Below are 17,012 nucleotides of genomic sequence, written 5' to 3'. Positions count from 1 at the left end.
GGTGAGGCTCAATCCTTCAAACATCGTCGTCGCTGAGAAAACGCGAGGTATCCGCTCGGTGCATCGTGCTAACGCTCCGTCGTGACAGATCTGCATCGACCTCAAGAAAAACGTCCTCCGGATCGATGAAGAGGAGATACCGTTCCTCTCGGAGCACGAACTGCCCCTGAAGGCTCGGCTTGGACCCGAGGAGGCGCTTTCAGGTATGCTTTGTGCCCGAACGGGTCTCGTCCCAATGAGCGACGCATGTTGCTTGATCGCAGACAAGTGCCGGATGCAGATCGACAGCTACACCCAAGGCGGCCTGCTGTTGCCGACCAACCAAGCGACTGACCTGAGCACGCTTGCCACCCCGCAGGCACCCTCCCAGCGAGCGCACCGGCTCCAGCTCCAGCCCCAGCGCCCGCGTCGTTGGCAACGGGAAGTGCCCCTCCGAGTGCCGCACCACGCAGCGCCGCCGCGACCGCCTCGCGATACTCCGAGGATCACATCAGGACCCTGATTGATCTTGGGGTTGGAGGGCGGCAGCAGGCGATTGAGGCCCTGGACGCTGCCGGTGGAAACGTCGACGTTGCCGCAGCCCTCCTCTTCCAGTAATCGGCTGGCAGATGGACAGGCTTCCTGTGCTCCACTTGGTGAAGCCCACATGATGCCTCGGACCAATCGTCGTTTTCTTGAGACATGTCCTTTTTTGATGACAATACCAGGACCCTGATCCGCCGATGATTGCGTTCCAGTCCCTTATCTTTCGTGTGCGTGTTACCGGTTGCAGCTTGACCGATCGGTCGGTCGTCCCCTGCGGCGGATTGGGAGTGCCAGGCAGCAATAGCCTCGCAGACCGATATCCGGCTATCCAGAGTCCCCATTCCTGCATTGGCCGGGTTGCGGTGCTTTGATCAAAAGTATGGGTTTATTGCTACTGCCGGCTGACACAGAGCAGAATGTTGCAACGGGGATCGGAATCGAATGGGTGGATATTCACTGTCGGGTCGACACAGCTTAGTGGCCAGCGGCGATTCCTTCGGGGGACATCTTGTAGGCCTTGCGAGAGTAGTACTCGTGCTATATGCAGCCGTGCGGTTATAATGGCGGAGCGAATGGCGAGGTCAGTTGATATGCCGCATGATGAGGGAGTGGCACGCGTGGTCAGAGCCAAGTCCTGCAGGCGTCGGTGGCCAGGAAGAAGAGCGCCATATCCATGGTTCCTACCTTGGCATCAGCCCACAGAGCCAGGTTGTAGTAGAAGGCAACGGGAGGGCCGATGAACAGAGCCCATCGACCGCAGCGCTGGACAAACTTGAACAGGCCGGGGTTCAGGAAGCCAGCGAAGGGGCGGAGCTGGAAGGGAGAGGTGCCGTATTCGTAGAATCCGGACATCTTGTGTTGGGGAGTACCCCACCAGCTGCATAATCAATGGCCGAGGATTCCAGCAACCGCAGCGTCGGGGGCGTCGAGGAGACGGATCCAAGCCCATATCATCGATAGGGGCGCAGTCGGACACCGCCAACGACACATATCGCAGATCGATTCGATCCAAGAGCGACACAATTCGATTCGAGGGGATATCGGTTCGTGATGGGGCCGGCATTTGCATCCGCATCGGCGTGAATGATACAGGCATCACACGATGGAGTTGAAAGTGGGTCGTCAAATCGGTTGCCGATGCACAGATGCGTTCGAGAGCATGCAGGACCGTGTGTTGGGGCGTTTGTGCAAAGGCATTACGGTCAAGCGAACGCCGGAGCAGGATAAGATGCGACACATCAAAGTCAGTGTATTGCTGCAGCCATGCGCATCTTTGCAACCAAGGCCATGTGCATCTCGACCCGCTCGCTGATTTTCCACAGCAGCCACTGCAGCGAAGAAAGCAGCAGTACGCACGAATGAGCACCCATTTTGAATCGAGGAGCAGGCTCGGGAGGGAAGAGGCGTGACGAGGAGAGAGCCGGAACGCTGCAGCGGGCCTGTTGCGGCGCGCATTGGCAGCGGCGCCCGAAAACGCAAAAAAAGGAAGCCAGGCTCGAGTGCGGATGCAGCCGGCGTGCGGCCAAATGAAATTCATTTCGCGACCTATCCGTCCTGGCTGTGGCTGTCGCTGGCGGTGTGCTCGGCGACCTCGAGGATCACATTGGGATCTGCGGGCGGGTTGTCGCTCTCGGTGTGTTCATAGAACGGGTTGCGCTGTTTCAGACAGGTCTGCAACTGCAGGAACTGCGGGTGACTCGCCTCGAACACATTGTCCTGAAATGAAAGAGCGACAGGGCCGAGTGGCTGTCAGGACAGGATGCAGTTGGATGTAGTCGGATGCAGTTGGATGCAGTAAGATGCAGTCGGATGCAGTAAGATGCGGCAGCGGACCGCACCGTCCTGAGCGCAGAGTACAGGCTCTCTGCACAACAGTCCGTGAGACTTCCGCATGTGTTCGGATGCTCGCCATCCGACGTCTCTCGAGTTCGCGCAACGCAGCATACCTGCAGACTGACGCGGAACACCCCGATGATCCCCTCGGTCATGTTTTCCGCCGTCGACTCTTGCTCCACGACGGCATCGAGGATCGCCTTGAGCCCAGCAGCCGTGATGCTGTTGCGCGACAGGTTCAGGTTGTTGAGCGTGCGATTCCCGAGAATGAACCACTGTCCGTTCACCTCGAACATGGGCTCGATGTTACCCGAGTCTCCGGTCTGTCCGCATCCGTTCCCACGGGGCGAACAGCAACAATGAGCAGCATCAGTAATCCGGGCTGCATACGCCAGGAATGCGACGGAGACACTCTTCCTTCTCGCTCTCGCTCTCTCCCACTAGCGACATTGCCACACAGCCTCCAAATGCTTGCAGTGCATACTTCTTCGACGTCTTCCTTGATTTCCTCGGCCTTGCCCTTCTTGCCTCCTTTTGCGACCGGTGCGGCTGCCGCTGCCGCTGTTTTCTTTGCGTCTTTGCCCTTGGATTTTTCGTCTGCCGCCACTACCGCCGCTTTCTCGCCTCCCTTTCCGCCCTTTCCGGCCCCGGCGTTCCCGGCAACACTCTTGGGCTCTTCTTTCTTGCTGGTCTCGGCTCCCTTCTTGCCAGCTGCTTTCGCCGGGGCCGGAGCTGCTCCCTTTTTGGCATTCTTGTCTTGCGGGCCTCCTTTGGGAGGGGCTGGCTCGTCGGCTTTTTTGGTCCTGTATCGGCAGTACCGGTCAGGGTCCATATTCAAAAGTGCTTCGGCAACCAACTCCCCCGCCCTTTGATCGTCGACGGCTACCGCTTCCAAGCTCAAGCGTGATTTGATCGAACTCAATACCGAACACCCCTCGGCCAACCGGCTTTCGGCTTCCGATGCCGGCATGCTGCACAATGACCTGCGAGACGTACTGGTTTGCCGAGCTCACTCGGCCCGCGTGGCTCGTCGCCAGTCTGCCCTTTGTTTTTTTCGATGCTTGATCCTGCCGAGATGCGGAGTTACATGAGAATACGCTTTTCGGCATCAATGGCGCATCGCAAGTACATCACTGCGGACGAATCTGTGGCTTTGCGCGAAACCAAGTGCTTACTTCCTCCTGTTCCTTGCGCTGCTTGTCGATTTCAGCTAGCGCCTTCTTCCTTGACATGATCTCGTCATTGTGCAGCGGGTAGTTTGAGAGAACCTGGGTCCATGTGACGGTTCTGATGTGAATGTGATGTTGTGGACGGGACAGGGCAGTCTCGTTGTCCAGCCAGCCGTGCAGCCAACCAAGCGACACCGCTTGAACGCAGAGGTACCTTGGCGAACGCCGCCGCCCCTTCGTCCCCGATGTTATTGTGCCCCAGCGAGAGGGACATCAGCGTCGAGTTGAACTTGAGTACCTGGAAGCCGTCGTGATCTGGTCAGTATCTATGTCTCTGGTTGTGCCGACATCGTGCCATACGAGGCGGTCTTGCTTGATGCTGCATGTTGCCACACATGTCTGCTTGAACACTGGCGGAGATCACACGGATACCTCGGCCAGCTCTCCGGCGCCCTCCTTTCCAATTCGGTTGTCCCACAGATTCAACGCTTGTAGTGTTCTGTTTGACTTGAGCACCGACGCGAGCGACTTGGCTCCGGGGTCGCCGATTCGGTTGCCTCGCAAGCACAGCGTCTTGAGTGCCGAGTCGTCTATGACGAGAAATGCGTAGAGCTGCTCTGGAATCGCTGGATTCTGATCGATAACCAGGTGTCGGATGCTTCCTTGATGCACCGCGGCGACAATCGACGCGAAATGGGCTTCGTCGAGACCGTTGTTCCAAAGTCTGGTTGCCAGAGATAGAGTTAGTGCCCTTCATAATCAAAACCAGCCGCCAAGCTCCGCTGGCGGATCCCCACATCAGAGTCTCGCACGCTCAGCGCCGTGGTATCGTGCTGATCAACTGCCGCTCAGCAGACAAGACACATCCTGGCACTCACGTCAGATGCGTTATGGTCGTGCACGTATGCATGATGCAGGCTATGACGTCCACTTGCCGGACATCGAGCCTCCATCCACGAACCTCGAGCTTGTAGATCTCTTCCTCGTCCTCGTTGTCGCTGAGCTCGACATCAATCGTGGGCGTGAAGCGGTACCGAGAGTTGTACTTGACTGGCACTGGTCCAGTGGGCTTGGAGGGCAGCACCAAGTGGCTGCTGCCGATCTGTGCGGTGCTTTCGGTGAGGTCTTGCCGAAGGTTCGCCGTCGACGTCTCATGTCCGGGCGCGGTCTCATCAGCCAGATGCCCCTCGCTGGGGACTGTCGCGAGCGCATTCTCGTCCAGAGGCTGGGATGCGTTCATATCAATGCCGCTGGCGAGGATCTGGCTCGACTTTGCGACGTGAAGCGGGGCAACCGGAGTGGGCAGCGGCGGAAGCGGGTGGCCGATCTTTTGAATCTTCATTGGATTCAGCACGAGCTTCTTGCACGCCTCATTGTAGTCGGTGATGAAGTTGCCGGTGAGGTCCGGGAGTTCGAGCTGATATCCGCTCTGCATGCGATTCAGCACCATGGAGCCGCGTCCGATGGTTTGGGCCAGCTTCTGTAGCGTGAGCGAGCTATCATTTGTATCATTGTCGATGGCCATGATGGGTGCAGTAGCCTCGATGAAGTCTCGGTGCAGACGAGAGGAGTGGAAAGCGAGGCTTTGCTGGCCAGCGATGGGATGTGGTCGCCAATCGGGCGAATGAGGCTCTCCCGAATCACTGCTGAGGGCGGGCAGAATCAAGCAGGATCTCGGATAACACCAAGGTCCATGCAATTCGCGAGAGAGCCGGGTCGCTTGAGAAATCCGACCTGAGCAATCCCGACCTCTTGCCCTGATTCCATGAATGTGTGCTCCAACTAAAACATCAAAGCGTCGGCTATGACAACAGGTGCGCCATTTAGTCTTTTGTGCTGCAATCTGGGTGTTTTTGTTACTTGACGGAACTGAAAGATACACATACTGATCGAAGAAAATATATACCAACAAAGAGAGAAATAAGGAAAGAAAGGGATATGGATATGGGGACAGCCGAGTTGGGCGGGAATGCGAGCCTACTCCAGCTGCAGTGCCACATTATTCCTTTGATGCTTCAGTGGCCTGTGCCGAAGCACTTGTTCCGGCTTCGGCCTTGGGATCCCTCCATGGGGCCTTGGAGCTCGATCGCGACGATGTGCAGCCAAATGCAGCCTCGAGAAGAGGTTCTTCCTGCTCATCTTGGTTGATCTGCTGCAGCTCCGCAGTATATCGGCTGGTGAAGACTTCAAAGTAGTAGCCGGCGCCGTTGAAGACGGTGACCATCACAATACAGATGATCGCTGCAGTGTGCAGCCAAAAGTAGCGGTAATATAAAAAGGCCGGCGCCGTGGTCACCACTGCAAAGACGAGCTGTCCTGCCATGAACACGTAGACGTGGTTGTCGGGGCCGCAGAACCGCAGCAGGCGCATGACGGGCGAGTTGGGCGGGCTCTTCTTGACAATATCGCCGACAAGCCAGGTAAAGGAGGTGGCACGGTCGCCGCTGTAGACCTTGTCGCCATTCAGGATCATGATGAAGTAAAAGTAGAGCACCTGCCAGAGGAGATAGACGCTGATGGCGATGACCATGGACTCGGTGAACGACACGTCGATCGCGGCAGGATTCTCGCCGCCAAAGTACGCAACGAGCGGGTACGGGATAGGCGACTTGCCGGTGCGCGAGCGGTTCTCGGTGAACCAACGGATGGCGTAGAAGGTGAGCTGCGGCGAAAGATGGATCCAGACGCTGGTAACCTTGTCCAGGCTGTGCAGGACCAGCGAGGTTCTCCAGGCATAGTTGGCCCAGATGACCGGGCCGTGCGCCAGACAGAAGGCCGCGATGAAGATGAATTTGGAGCTCGGAAAGACGTGCAGATAGAGCATCGTCAGGAAGTTGACGTGATAGCAGAGATCGGCAATGAAATAGTGCCACTTGCGCGACTTGTACATGAACCACCGCAGGGTGATCAGAATGATGGAGATGGATGTGAAGTAGAGCGGCATCCACTCGGGGAACCGGCAGAGGACCATGGTCGTGAACCAAATGTTGGTTATGCCGCCGACAAACGATATCTTGTCCCGCAGCCGGATGACCTTTTGTTCGCGCAGCTTGCGCTTGAGTTTCTGCTTGTTCTCCTTCAACCTGGACCGTATCTTGGATGTGCGGCGATCAAAGACCTGCAGCAGCGTCGAGGCTCGGCCGACGAGGGCGTCAAATACAACCGATTCATAGTCCAGGCCGGGGCGGTCGTAGTTGGCATAGTAAAAGTCGTCGTCGTCGCTGTCGTCATCAAAGTGGTCGGAGTTGGAGCTGCTGGCGGAGGAGAGCGAGTCGAGTGAGTCGAGCGAGTCGGACGCCTTGCCGTCGTCGCTTGGCATGGTCGCTTCGGGCATAGACTGGACGAGCCGGCGCAGAGTGCGACGGGTGCAGGAGAGGCGGATCGGGTTTGCGGCGCCAGGGAAGGCAGAGGAGCAAGCCGAGGGCGACCAAGGACCGACCAGAACAACCGAACAAAACGGCCTTTCGGACGGGCGTTGGGGCAGAGCGCCAGGCCGGGGCACGTGTCAGCACCTGGGATCTGCGCGGTGGGCTTTGTGCGATTGGCCGGCACCGGCCCCTGTCCCTGAAGTTGGGGCCCCATGTTCTACCCCGGCAAAGCACGCTTGCTCGTCCGCCCGCTGTGCGCAAGCAATCCAGCAGCTCGGGGGAATCGGCCATCTGTATTTGAGGATCATCGCGGCTGTCTTTCGACTGCCCGAGCCCGCTACTCGACGCTGCTTTCTTCAACCAAGTATGTCGATGGGTTGTAGACGCTGAAGCCAAACATGGACGGGAACGATCCCGGATTGACCACCTGGCACCCGTCGTATGTCTCCGCATACTTGTCGAACGAGTCCGCCAGCACAACCTGGAGACGGGGGGTCGATACGTCAGATGCACAGTCGTCCCCATCAACCCGCGCCGCGGTATTATGTTCGCCGTGGATTCGACTCGCCTGTGTCTCACCACCACCCCAAGCATACCAGGTGCGGTGAGGGGTAAATACGCAAGGCATGGTCGAATGCCCACAGCGTCGGCTGGACGTTTCGCGGCAGAGGACACAGGTGGCTTTGATGGATGATTGACCGCACCACCTAAATGCCATGAAGTCAGTGTCTCTACACCGGTTGTCGCTGTCGGAGTGCGCCGACGCCGACACTAATTCGGATGCAGATGCCGGTGCCGGTGCCGGTGCTGGATATCGGATCTGTCATTCACGTGCCGTCGGGTGAATGTGTGCCGAGCAGGACAAACCTGGTTCTGGAGAGTCAACTCGGTCTCGTCGACGGACCGGGTGATACTGTTGCGCTTGAGCTTGTTGATCAAATCCTCCCGAAACACAACAATCTCCTGCGAGCAGTACTTGATCCTGCAGGGGTTGCTCATAAACACCGCCTTTGGAATTCTCGCGCGGACACGCTCGGTGAATGTGTCTGGAATCTTTGGCCGCGGAAGCACATCAGGCGACCAGGGATCGTGCGGGCCCGGGACGAATACAAAGTGGCAGGACCGCGCAACCTCGGGGAACTCGCATACAAGATCGCAGAAGGTGTTCCAGTTTTCTGCAGCAGGAGCAGCCGTGTCAGTATCGCAGCACAGCACAGCACAGCACAGCCGATAGCCGCACTGAGAGAGCGAGGCGCAGCCAGTACCTTTGTACTTTTGTGGATCCTTTCCGTTGAATAGATACGCCGTGGATGAAAAGTTTCCCAGCAAAATGAAGGCCAAAGGGAAAGTGGCTTCGGAATAGCCGTGGAGGATCTCCCGAAACTTGGCGGTGACCCGTGGCTGATCCAGGTGCAGGTCCGAGAGAATCACAAAGAACACGTCGTCCAAACTCCTCTCGATGTTGAGCAAGGATGCCTGTAAACATCCATACCGTCAGGCGTGAATAGTAGCGGAACGGGCTCGGCACTCGCTTTGTTTCCATCTAGGTGCATGTGCGGATGTCAGTGCAACCAGCCGTCTGCTGGCTGCAGATGGCCGAGGGGAGTGTCGGCCGTTGCTGAGCGACGCCCACCTTGTCTTCGGTGTCCGAACCATTCCCGAAAAAATCGACATTGTTGCCGTATGCAGAGCTGGCAGCCAAGGGCAAGAATGGGGTCAATGGCCAGCCCTTTATCTTGAATAGTGTCTCCTGGCACCACCAGGCGGCCGTGGATTCGCATGATGCCACTTACAGTGTTTTGTCTCGATCTTCACAAGGCGGAAGCTCGATTGAGGCTGCCCGGAACTTTTGGTTCGTCACCAGGGTGCCTTCCACGATGACAAACAACGTTTCGGTGAACAGCCCCGGCCCGTACCGGATCTAACGAGGTTGATGTCCCATTAGCCACCGTGGAGCGATCGACAGCCACCTCGGGGTGAGAGTTGCGATGACTCTCTTCCCGGGGCTTGGCCACCACATCAGCGTGGATGCGTCGTTCATTCCAGTTCCGATGCCGTGACGACCATGCCCACATACATTCTCATCGAGCTCGAGCTCGACATATCCGTCAGGGTCCTCCAGATGGTGCTTGCCCTCTTCCATCCGTGTCAGCATCCCCAGCAGCGTGAATCGTTCGCCACTCCGGCCAATAAGGTTCTTGATCGATGTGATCTGATGGACAAGAGACGATTTGCACACACGGTGTTGGCGGGCGAGCTCTCTAGCCAAATCGCCGACTTGATGGATCGCCATCGCACGTGGCGGTGCTTACCTTGGTTTTGTTCCTGTTGCCAAGCGAGAGCGACATTGGGCTGTACTTCTCACACCGGAGTGTTTTCTGCTTGATCAGGTCGAATCGGTCTCGAAACGACGTCGTCAAGGTTCGGGCGGGTCCGAATGCATGCAGATGCTCTTGAACCCTAAGTCACGACAGCATCAGAGGATGATCCAGGCAATACGCCGAGCGGACGTTAGACCTTGCAGAAGCCGCAGTCGGAACTGGAACTGGAGTTGGAGCTGGGGCCACAGCCTCGGCAGAGAGTCGTGCGAGCGAAGTGCTGCCGTACCTCACAAAGTGCTTCTGATCGGCCCGGTATTCCCACTTTGGGATCTCGAAAGCGTCCATCGTCTTGAAGTAAGCTCCGATATCGCCAGCCATGCCCCCGGCCACCCGCACCCCCGGGGCATCGAGGGACGCATGAACGGCATTCTTCCGCAGTAGCGAGTCAATGACCTCTTGCAGCAACCCATGTTCCAAAATGTGCGATCCGTCGCCTGGAACCCAGTGATGTGGTCTTTGGTCAGTTGCTGGTGTCGTCCACAACAATGCCGGATAGACTGCCTGTCCCAGCGGCAACGGGCAGGCTTGCTCGGCTCACCATGTGCCTGGAGATACGCCTGGACGATCCGGTCGAGGGCTTCGGGAATGTCATCAGGATTGGGCACAATCGATGGGTCCTCGAGAATGTCGACCAGCAGCACCACGGCGGCCTTCTGGGCGCCGAGGCCATACTTGTTGCTGAGGGTTCGAAGGATCACTCGTTCGTACATGGCGGCTGAGGGCAGAGCGCAGGTCGGCCATGGGCTGTATCGCTTGATGGTTGCCGGCCCGGGCAAACCTGGGCACGCCTGGATGAGCGAGCGATCAAGCCAGAGCGGCGTGCATTTGACCCGAAAAGGAAATATGACACTATGAAAAAATTCCTTGTTAATAAAATGAGCGAGAACGAAAAAACGCGCTCTCGGGGCCACCTCGGTCGGCGAGAAGAGCAGTCTCTGGCGAGAGACCCCCGAGGGAAGGCGAGAAGCCTCTCGCCGTCACACACACACACACACACTTTGCACACACACACACACACATTGCACACACACACTTTGCAAGGGAGTCAAACACCTCCCATCGACCATCCCAAGAGGGATGGCAACCCCGAAGTGGACTGCCCAGAATATGGGCGACCCGGCATCCACTGTCGAAATGCACAAGGAACAGTGCAAGATACTTACAGTCTATCCAGAAAGAAACGGAACAGATCCCATTTCGGGCTTCAGATATCTGAAGCCCGTTGACTGACTGTAGGCCCCAGCGAGCAAGCCGTGCGATTGTTTCCCGTCCTGGTTGGCAATCTCTTTGTTGGTTTCGGGAGCACAGTCTTGAATCGGAGTGGAGCTTCCAACAATGATACAATTGGTCATTCCTCCACACCAATCGCCCACCACCACCGTCAATCGGCTCAAGGCGATACCAAATGCCGTCAACCGACCATGGCCGGATTCCAACTTTTGCTGCGCCACAGACAACGTGGCTTTCAGGTGACCGAGATGAGCAGCCGCGAGGGGCCGGAAAAAATTAATAGTATGGGCAGCCCGAGAAGGCAGCCCTCCCGGTTCATGCGCTGGTCGACCTCGCTCGTTGTTCTGGTCTGCCGATCGCTGCCGCTTGATCCTCGCCCTGGCTCGCTTCGCTCGACCCATCCCCTCGAAGCATCGCTCAAGCCATGTCGCTCACGATCTCGCTACCAATCGACCAAGCTGTCGACCGACACAGGTACCGGCTGATCGAGCTTCCGCCCGAGGTTGCTGCCCTCTTTGAGGACTACAACCCCGATGCCAGTGCCGGCGCTGATGCCTCAATTGCGGCGACCCCACCCCGGTAGGCTGTATTCCGTCAAATCAAGGCGTCGTGGTCACTCGCTGTCTCGAAGCAGCTGCGATAGCCACATCGAATGGTCCATCTGAATCGACAGCACGCTGACTGTGTTTCTCGCGACATTGCTGTGCTCGCATCTGTGCAGGATTATCATCAAAGGAGGCGAAGACGACGAGGCAACACTCTGCACCGATACCCAAACCTTTGCTGTCAAGGAAGTCCAAACGTCCAATACGCTCCTGATGATTTGTCCGCTTGGCCGTTCGCCGGCATTGCTGCCAGAAACCGCCGCTCCCTCCACGCCGCCAATGTTGCCGTATGCCCTCAAAGAATCGGTGTTCTCGTACATCGAGTTGATACCGTGCCCGCCGAGACTCGAGCGGCTGCGGCGGATGCTGAGCGAATCGCCATACAATGGGCCGGACGCAATGGACACTGGCAGCCTGTATACGTTGGGAGAACTGCTGTCGCAGGTTCAGGCTAGTCCTGGAGAGCTGCAGCGGGGACTGAAGGAAAACGAAGCATTCGAACTGGAAGGTGGGTTGTTTTGGTCTTAGTACCGGATTATGGTAGAGGGCATGGGGGGAAAATCGCCCGCATCTACTCTGGCATTTCGTTGGGGTCACAGCAGATTGCCAAGTCGCCTGACGATGGCCTTGGCCTCTCCCTGAATCGTGGCTAGGACGCTGGCGAATCTTCGACCCAGAGTTCCAAGAGCAGTTGTTGAATGTGGTGCTGCTGGGCTGCATTGAGCACGACAAGCAAATCGACTCGCTGGCGTTGGCCGACGTCTCCGCAATGCTCAGGGATACGGACTATGGCCGCGTTTCTGTGGAAGTTATCGCCCATTGTCTTGAGTGCTTTTCGGTTCAAGGAGCACCATTGGAGAATCAAAGTGGTACGTGACCCTCTGAATGCACCCTGTTGGCTGGTTTTCAAGTTGACAGGAGAGCACGACACTCTACGGAGCATCGTTGGTCCGTCCGCAACCACGATAAGCTCGGCTGTGCTGAACCTCGATGCTACGATTGATTTGATTCCGCATCTAGACCTAGTCTACAGCTTGTCTCGGGAAAAGATCTCACGATTCTATGGCAAACAGATACTGTCGTCCTTGAAGGTGAGCCAAATGCCGTTCATATGACGAAGGAATGCACATCACTGACTCTCTCTATTGCATAACATGGCACGGCATCACATTCAACCGGCCCGTGCTAGGACGGCGAGTGCGAGTACGAGCACTTTTTGACAGAGTGGTCCAGAAAGCTCTCGGATTTCTTGGCCGATGGCGATGAGCCCTCGCTCAAGATCCTTGAGGTGCGATCTCTGATCTCTGCTTCATTTGCCGCCGATGCTGCCGATGCTGTCGCGAGCTAACTCGCCGTGTGCTTGGGCGATATCTTTGCCGGGGCGTCCGTAGGATCTTTGTTTGGTGGAAGTCATCAACGTCGGCAGACGAGTCATCAAGTTCTTTCCGAAGGACCGGTTATCACTTGAAGCCAAGCAGCGACTGGAGGAGCTTTTCACGATCAGAAAGAAGTGGTCCCGATCGGATCTGCTTCCATATGGTATGAGTTCGGCACCTCACGTCGCTCTGACACTTGCTGCGTAGACTCATATTCTGCTACACATCAATGTAGTCTCGGACCTGGCCCCTTCCGTCAAGAAGCTCGACGCCCTGCTGCTAAAGTACACACGCATGTCCAAGGTTGACACAGAGGTATTCTATACCTTCCGCTATGCGCTCTCGGAGTGACGCGGAGGCTATGGCATGGACAGCCATCACTCTGGCACTGTGCTGAGATCCTCGACGTGGGGCAATGGCTGGTAGCTGGCCGAGCCATTGGCATTGAAATGGAAGTGGTTGAAGCAATGATCACACCACATGAACGGGTTGCGATCAGCGTGTATGTCGTCATAGGATATCCACCTGGATGCGTCAATACAGAGTACCACCAGCAGTGAGCATGATATGGATCGGCGCCGTGATGGCAGTGGTGGTGACCAACAATGTGGGTGCGAAGATCGTACCGGGCCGGGCTTTTCTCGCAGCCGTAGCATCCTGGATGCCGTGGTCTTGTTGTAAAGACGACAACGGGGTAGTCTTGAGCATCGCGCGGCATATCCCCCGATACCACTCTGTTGAACAGTCACACTATGTTAGACCCGATGTCCGAGCGCTGTGACATTTATGTTGGAAAGCTGGGAACTGCCCTCGACCAACCTGACGCTGTCGAAAATGAGGACGTGTTCGCAATTGCCTTGGTGTGCGTACAGATACGGGCATCGGAGACGGATGGTGAGCTGATCGATCCGTACGCCGTCCATGCTTCTCGCCACGAGCGGTTGTCTGCCTTCTTGTTCGTGCATCCAATCGATAATGTTCCTACATGACGCAAGGTATCTCGTCAGGGTGCTCCTCTTTGCTCTCTGGAGTCGCAGCAGCAAGACCCAACACCGCCGCCATTGTGCCAGCGAGCACTACAGCCGCCGAGACCCCGGTTTCCAAGACGACAACGGCTGCTATGCCACACCGTACTTGCTGTAGTCCAGCGCCCCGGGGCAGCGCATGTCGTTGTAGAAGATGCCCTCGATGAAAAAGTACCCCGACTTGGCCAGGGCCTGGCCATGGCGGTCCGAAGAACACTGGATGGCGTCGCGCAGATCCGTGAGCGGCTGACGACCCAGCACCAAAAACCGGCTCATGGGCTCAGAGAGCGACGATGAAGGGTGGTAGACGGTGACTGAGAGCGCCAGCTCGCCGCCCACGTCTGTCGTAGGCGACCGACGAGTTGCTGCCCCCTATTGCCAGGCGGGAGGATGATTGCGACCGCGATGCAGCGATATATCAGCCTCGATGCAGTAACGATAGTCGTGCCGTGCGGTGTGTCAGTTCCATACCACGGCCATGAGCTTGTTGGCCCAGAAGCTCGTTCCAGAGTGGGCCAGCTGGATTCTGCCGACTGGGCCACGTCTCTGCGACGATGAAGATGGCGATGGTGACGATGGTGACGATGGCGATGGTGATGGCGACGAGGACGCACCGCTTTCCTGACTCCTCCATCTACAAATGCAGCCGGAGAGGGGCAAACAACAATGGTATTTAGCGTGTATGATGCAGCACTCGAGCCAGGCGGTTTGATCAAGCAGTGCGGCTTACTCCATCGTGGCCAGGCGATGGGGCGAATCCGCCTGGGCACCGCCGGGACAGTCTGGCTTTTGTCTCTTGGACTTGGGCTCGGGAGGAGGAGGAGGAAGTTTCAGCGACGAGACTTTTCGGTACAGGAAGGGGTTGACGTCAAGGGTCGGACCTCCGGATTTGGTGAACTCGGCCTTGGAATGCACACAACTGGCGAGGCGGGGATTGTCCCGGAACAGGGTCGAGAGGACGATGCGCTTGGAGGGTGTTGGTGCAGAGGAGCCGAGCTGCATGGTTGGTGTGCGTCTGCCAGAGCGATCGGAGACGATTGGATCGAGAGAGAAGAGCGATCGGATCTGGAGAGAGAAGAGCGATCGGATCTGGAGAGAGAAGGATGAGTCAAACGCAGATCTGCGGATACGATGCATATCCGCCCGGGCCTTCCGCGCACCAAAAACCCGCAGCGCCGATCGCATCCGCTGAGTGCATCTGCTGAGTGCATCTGCTGAGTGCATCGATATCGCGAACCCCCTAACGACGCTGTCCGTTCCCGGCATCTGTCGGCGGTGTCCGCCACGCCGGCACAGGCCGCTCGCTGTCTGGCGGCGTGGTGAATATACCATTCCATGGCAACAGCATTGGCGACATTGACAACATCAACAACATCGACAACAATATCAGCGGCCCGAACAACATCAACGACACGAACATCATCAGCGACCGATCCCACCGTCGCCACCATCGACATCAACAGCCAACAGCACCTCATCCTTCGCACGCTGACCGTATGCCTGGCCACCGTTACAGGCAATCCAATAAAAAACGGGACACCCGGGTTTTTGACCATTCATCGAATATTTTGTTACCCAATGTTATCGCGCGCTGGCCATGACCATTCGCCACACATCCGACTTTCGCACCGCCGCATTGCGATGCTACGCCCTCATCCATAGCCTGCGTAAGGTCGCCTCCATATTCAGTGTATCCGAGAGCACCATCCATCGATGGCACCGAGGATGCAAGCTGGATGACCCATCCCGGGTCCCAGCTCGCAGATCCACTTTCTTTGAGCAGGCATGTCCAGTCATTCGCACCCTGATTGAACAGGACCCGTTCCAGACTGGTCCTGTGTTGCGATGCAAGCTCGAGTCCATCCTCCAGAGGAAAGTATCACTCTCACTCTGCCACACTGCCATCCACCGAGCAGGTCTCTCACACAAGAGGGCAACACACCTCTACAAGTCCAAGCGACTGGATGAGCGAGTGGCACAGTTCAGGGACCAGGTCCGCTCCATCGACCCACGACGATTCGTTTTTGTCGATGAGACGGGGATCAGGAGATCCATTTTCTCTCTTTACGGATACTCACCGAGGGGTGCTCCGCTTCGCCAGCGCAATCACATGAAACACAAGTCTGTCTCGGCTGCATTTGCCATCAACCACTCTGGTGTGCTGCATCGCATGTACATCCCCACATCATTCAAGACACACTCGATGGTCGAGTTCTTTGAGCGAGCGAGCTTCCCAGACGACTCTGTGATTGTGATGGACAATGTCAGCATGCACAAGACAAGGGCTGTCCTGGACTGCATCGAGCGCCGAGGATGGTCAGTGATCTTCACCCCACCTGCTTCACCCGACTTCAATCCCATCGAGAACTTCTTTGGGATTGTGAAGCATCAGTACAGGAAGACAACAGCGCTGAATGCGTCTGAGGGGTTCAAGGTCGGGATGATGACCCTGTTCGAGTCTGCCGTTCGGAGGGTGCTTCCAGATGTCTTCCCACGGCTGATTGAGCGAGCGATGCGCTTCTGGGGTTGAGTTCCCTCCAATCAAGCCGCCGTTCTCACGTTCACATCCCTGGCTTGAACCTCTCGGCGATTTTTGAACAGGGTCACTTCCCAACCAGCCCGCAAAGACGGGCTCCTGCTCTCGGGTATAAATGCCACACCTTCGTCCTGCTGCTTTCTTCCCTCATCTCGCCTTGATCTGATCATCGCGCCATTGCACGATAAAAAAGTCTCTGCTCTGACCAGTACCACTGGCAGGCATCCAGCATCCTCTGTTCCCATGCCTCCGAAGCGCAAGGGTGCCGGTGATGGCCAGCCTCGGCCACCCAGGCCCAAGAAAGCCAAGTCACAGTCGAAGCCTGTCTCTGGTTCGTATTCTGACCCCACGCATGCTTGGTCGTCTGTTGCTCCGTCGCTCACCACCACTGCTTCTGCAGATCCAATGGATGTCGATCCCACCGAGCCTGGTCCATCTACTTCCTCGAGTACCAGCAAGCGATGTCGCCAGTGCGATGGCACCGATCACGAACGCTGCAACACTAGCAAGTGTCCAAAATATCACCCCCTCAAGAGTTCTGTCGTCCCACTCGTGGATGGAAGGTCATCCGCCCCTCAGTTCAGCTGCTTCAAGCAGACGATGGATGGCTGTTGTCTCAATCCCGCTTTCCGCGACAAGATCCAGGCCACCGTCGAGGCCATGACCCAGATCCAGTTCGAGGCATCCAGGCTGCTCAACCTGCACATCCTCCGGTGCATCGAGCAGGATCTTCCCGTCCCCGTCATCTCCAAGTCCACCCCTGCTTTCATCCGCCAATGCTTCACGATTGTCCAGGCCGGTGCCCTCTCGCCGACCAGGGACAATGAGAAATACAACGAGCATCTGGTCGCTTCCTTTCGCGACTACCAGACCACTCGGCACGCAGACCTGCCTCCGGCCCCTCGTCTGCCTGATGGTGCTCACAGTCAGCTTCTCACACTGGCTGTCAATGCCTATGCCACCA

General features: G+C 57.1%; 7 protein-coding genes across 7 annotated transcripts; 1 reads left to right on the top strand and 6 right to left on the bottom strand.

Annotated features, from left to right (window-relative positions):
* Positions 1-891: 891 nt before the first annotated feature.
* On the bottom strand, positions 892-1,941 carry BJ171DRAFT_495374 (cytochrome b-c1 complex subunit 8). The gene is made up of 3 exons (XM_053110114.1): positions 1,882-1,941; positions 1,210-1,402; positions 892-1,062 (listed from the first exon to the last, which is right to left on the bottom strand). The coding sequence occupies exons 1-3, from the start codon at positions 1,893-1,895 to the stop codon at positions 1,000-1,002; spliced, it is 270 nt and encodes an 89-aa protein (XP_052969065.1). The 5' UTR covers positions 1,896-1,941; the 3' UTR covers positions 892-999.
* On the bottom strand, positions 1,942-5,322 carry BJ171DRAFT_495373 (uncharacterized protein). Its single transcript, XM_053110113.1, has 8 exons — positions 4,406-5,322; positions 3,960-4,251; positions 3,742-3,825; positions 3,534-3,626; positions 3,355-3,425; positions 2,843-3,161; positions 2,472-2,681; positions 1,942-2,241 (listed from the first exon to the last, which is right to left on the bottom strand). The coding sequence occupies exons 1-8, from the start codon at positions 5,050-5,052 to the stop codon at positions 2,071-2,073; spliced, it is 1,887 nt and encodes a 628-aa protein (XP_052969064.1). The 5' UTR covers positions 5,053-5,322; the 3' UTR covers positions 1,942-2,070.
* On the bottom strand, positions 5,323-6,938 carry BJ171DRAFT_495372 (uncharacterized protein). The gene has a single exon (XM_053110112.1). The coding sequence runs from the start codon at positions 6,859-6,861 to the stop codon at positions 5,527-5,529; it is 1,335 nt and encodes a 444-aa protein (XP_052969063.1). The 5' UTR covers positions 6,862-6,938; the 3' UTR covers positions 5,323-5,526.
* Positions 6,939-7,232: 294 nt separating this feature from the next.
* BJ171DRAFT_579338 (DNA polymerase alpha/epsilon subunit B-domain-containing protein) lies at positions 7,233-9,986 on the bottom strand (the record flags this gene model as incomplete). Its single annotated transcript, XM_053113961.1, has 10 exons — positions 7,233-7,376; positions 7,492-7,602; positions 7,763-8,070; positions 8,161-8,371; positions 8,529-8,586; positions 8,689-8,816; positions 8,973-9,107; positions 9,208-9,355; positions 9,503-9,710; positions 9,815-9,986. 10 exons carry the CDS (start codon positions 9,984-9,986, stop codon positions 7,233-7,235), a joined length of 1,623 nt encoding a protein of 540 aa, XP_052969062.1.
* Positions 9,987-10,930: 944 nt separating this feature from the next.
* Positions 10,931-12,838, top strand: BJ171DRAFT_579337 (sister chromatid cohesion protein Dcc1; the record flags this gene model as incomplete). The annotated part of the gene is made up of 7 exons (XM_053113960.1): positions 10,931-11,085; positions 11,228-11,619; positions 11,765-11,980; positions 12,132-12,202; positions 12,301-12,399; positions 12,503-12,650; positions 12,723-12,838. 7 exons carry the CDS (start codon positions 10,931-10,933, stop codon positions 12,836-12,838), a joined length of 1,197 nt encoding a protein of 398 aa, XP_052969061.1.
* Positions 12,546-14,222, bottom strand: BJ171DRAFT_309760 (snRNA-activating protein of 50kDa MW C terminal-domain-containing protein). Its single transcript, XM_053107080.1, has 5 exons — positions 13,984-14,222; positions 13,622-13,884; positions 13,307-13,468; positions 13,114-13,221; positions 12,546-13,012 (listed from the first exon to the last, which is right to left on the bottom strand). Exons 1-5 carry the CDS (start codon positions 13,990-13,992, stop codon positions 12,865-12,867), a joined length of 690 nt encoding a protein of 229 aa, XP_052969060.1. The 5' UTR covers positions 13,993-14,222; the 3' UTR covers positions 12,546-12,864.
* A 334-nt stretch (positions 14,223-14,556) lies between these two features.
* BJ171DRAFT_495365 (uncharacterized protein) lies at positions 14,557-15,007 on the bottom strand. Its single transcript, XM_053110111.1, is given in 2 exon segments — positions 14,557-14,705; positions 14,719-15,007. 2 exon segments carry the CDS (start codon positions 14,988-14,990, stop codon positions 14,621-14,623), a joined length of 357 nt encoding a protein of 118 aa, XP_052969059.1. The 5' UTR covers positions 14,991-15,007; the 3' UTR covers positions 14,557-14,620.
* Positions 15,008-17,012: the final 2,005 nt, after the last annotated feature.

Source organism: Polychytrium aggregatum, assembly GCF_025602895.1.
Source record: "Polychytrium aggregatum strain JEL109 chromosome Unknown BJ171scaffold_9, whole genome shotgun sequence".
Lineage (NCBI taxonomy): Eukaryota > Fungi > Chytridiomycota > Chytridiomycetes > Polychytriales > Polychytrium > Polychytrium aggregatum.
This window is presented reverse-complemented; position numbering and strand designations above follow the sequence as displayed.

Coding starts and splice junctions, on each gene's coding strand:
- BJ171DRAFT_495374 (XM_053110114.1), bottom strand. Junction 1,063..1,209: donor CTCTGTGGGCTGATGCCAAG/GTAGGAACCATG, acceptor GGCTGCATATAG/CACGAGTACTACTCTCGCAA.
- BJ171DRAFT_495373 (XM_053110113.1), bottom strand. CDS start 5,052: ATGGCCATCGACAATGATACAAATGATAGCTCGCTCACGCTACAGAAG. Junction 3,627..3,741: donor GGGCGGCGGCGTTCGCCAAG/GTACCTCTGCGT, acceptor ACATGGACCCAG/GTTCTCTCAAACTACCCGCT. Junction 2,682..2,842: donor TCAAGGAAGACGTCGAAGAA/GTATGCACTGCA, acceptor GGATGCGGACAG/ACCGGAGACTCGGGTAACAT.
- BJ171DRAFT_495372 (XM_053110112.1), bottom strand. CDS start 6,861: ATGCCCGAAGCGACCATGCCAAGCGACGACGGCAAGGCGTCCGACTCG.
- BJ171DRAFT_309760 (XM_053107080.1), bottom strand. Junction 13,222..13,306: donor CTCATTTTCGACAGCGTCAG/GTTGGTCGAGGG, acceptor ACTGTTCAACAG/AGTGGTATCGGGGGATATGC. Junction 13,013..13,113: donor TGCGAGAAAAGCCCGGCCCG/GTACGATCTTCG, acceptor TGACGCATCCAG/GTGGATATCCTATGACGACA.
- BJ171DRAFT_495365 (XM_053110111.1), bottom strand. CDS start 14,990: ATGAGGTGCTGTTGGCTGTTGATGTCGATGGTGGCGACGGTGGGATCG.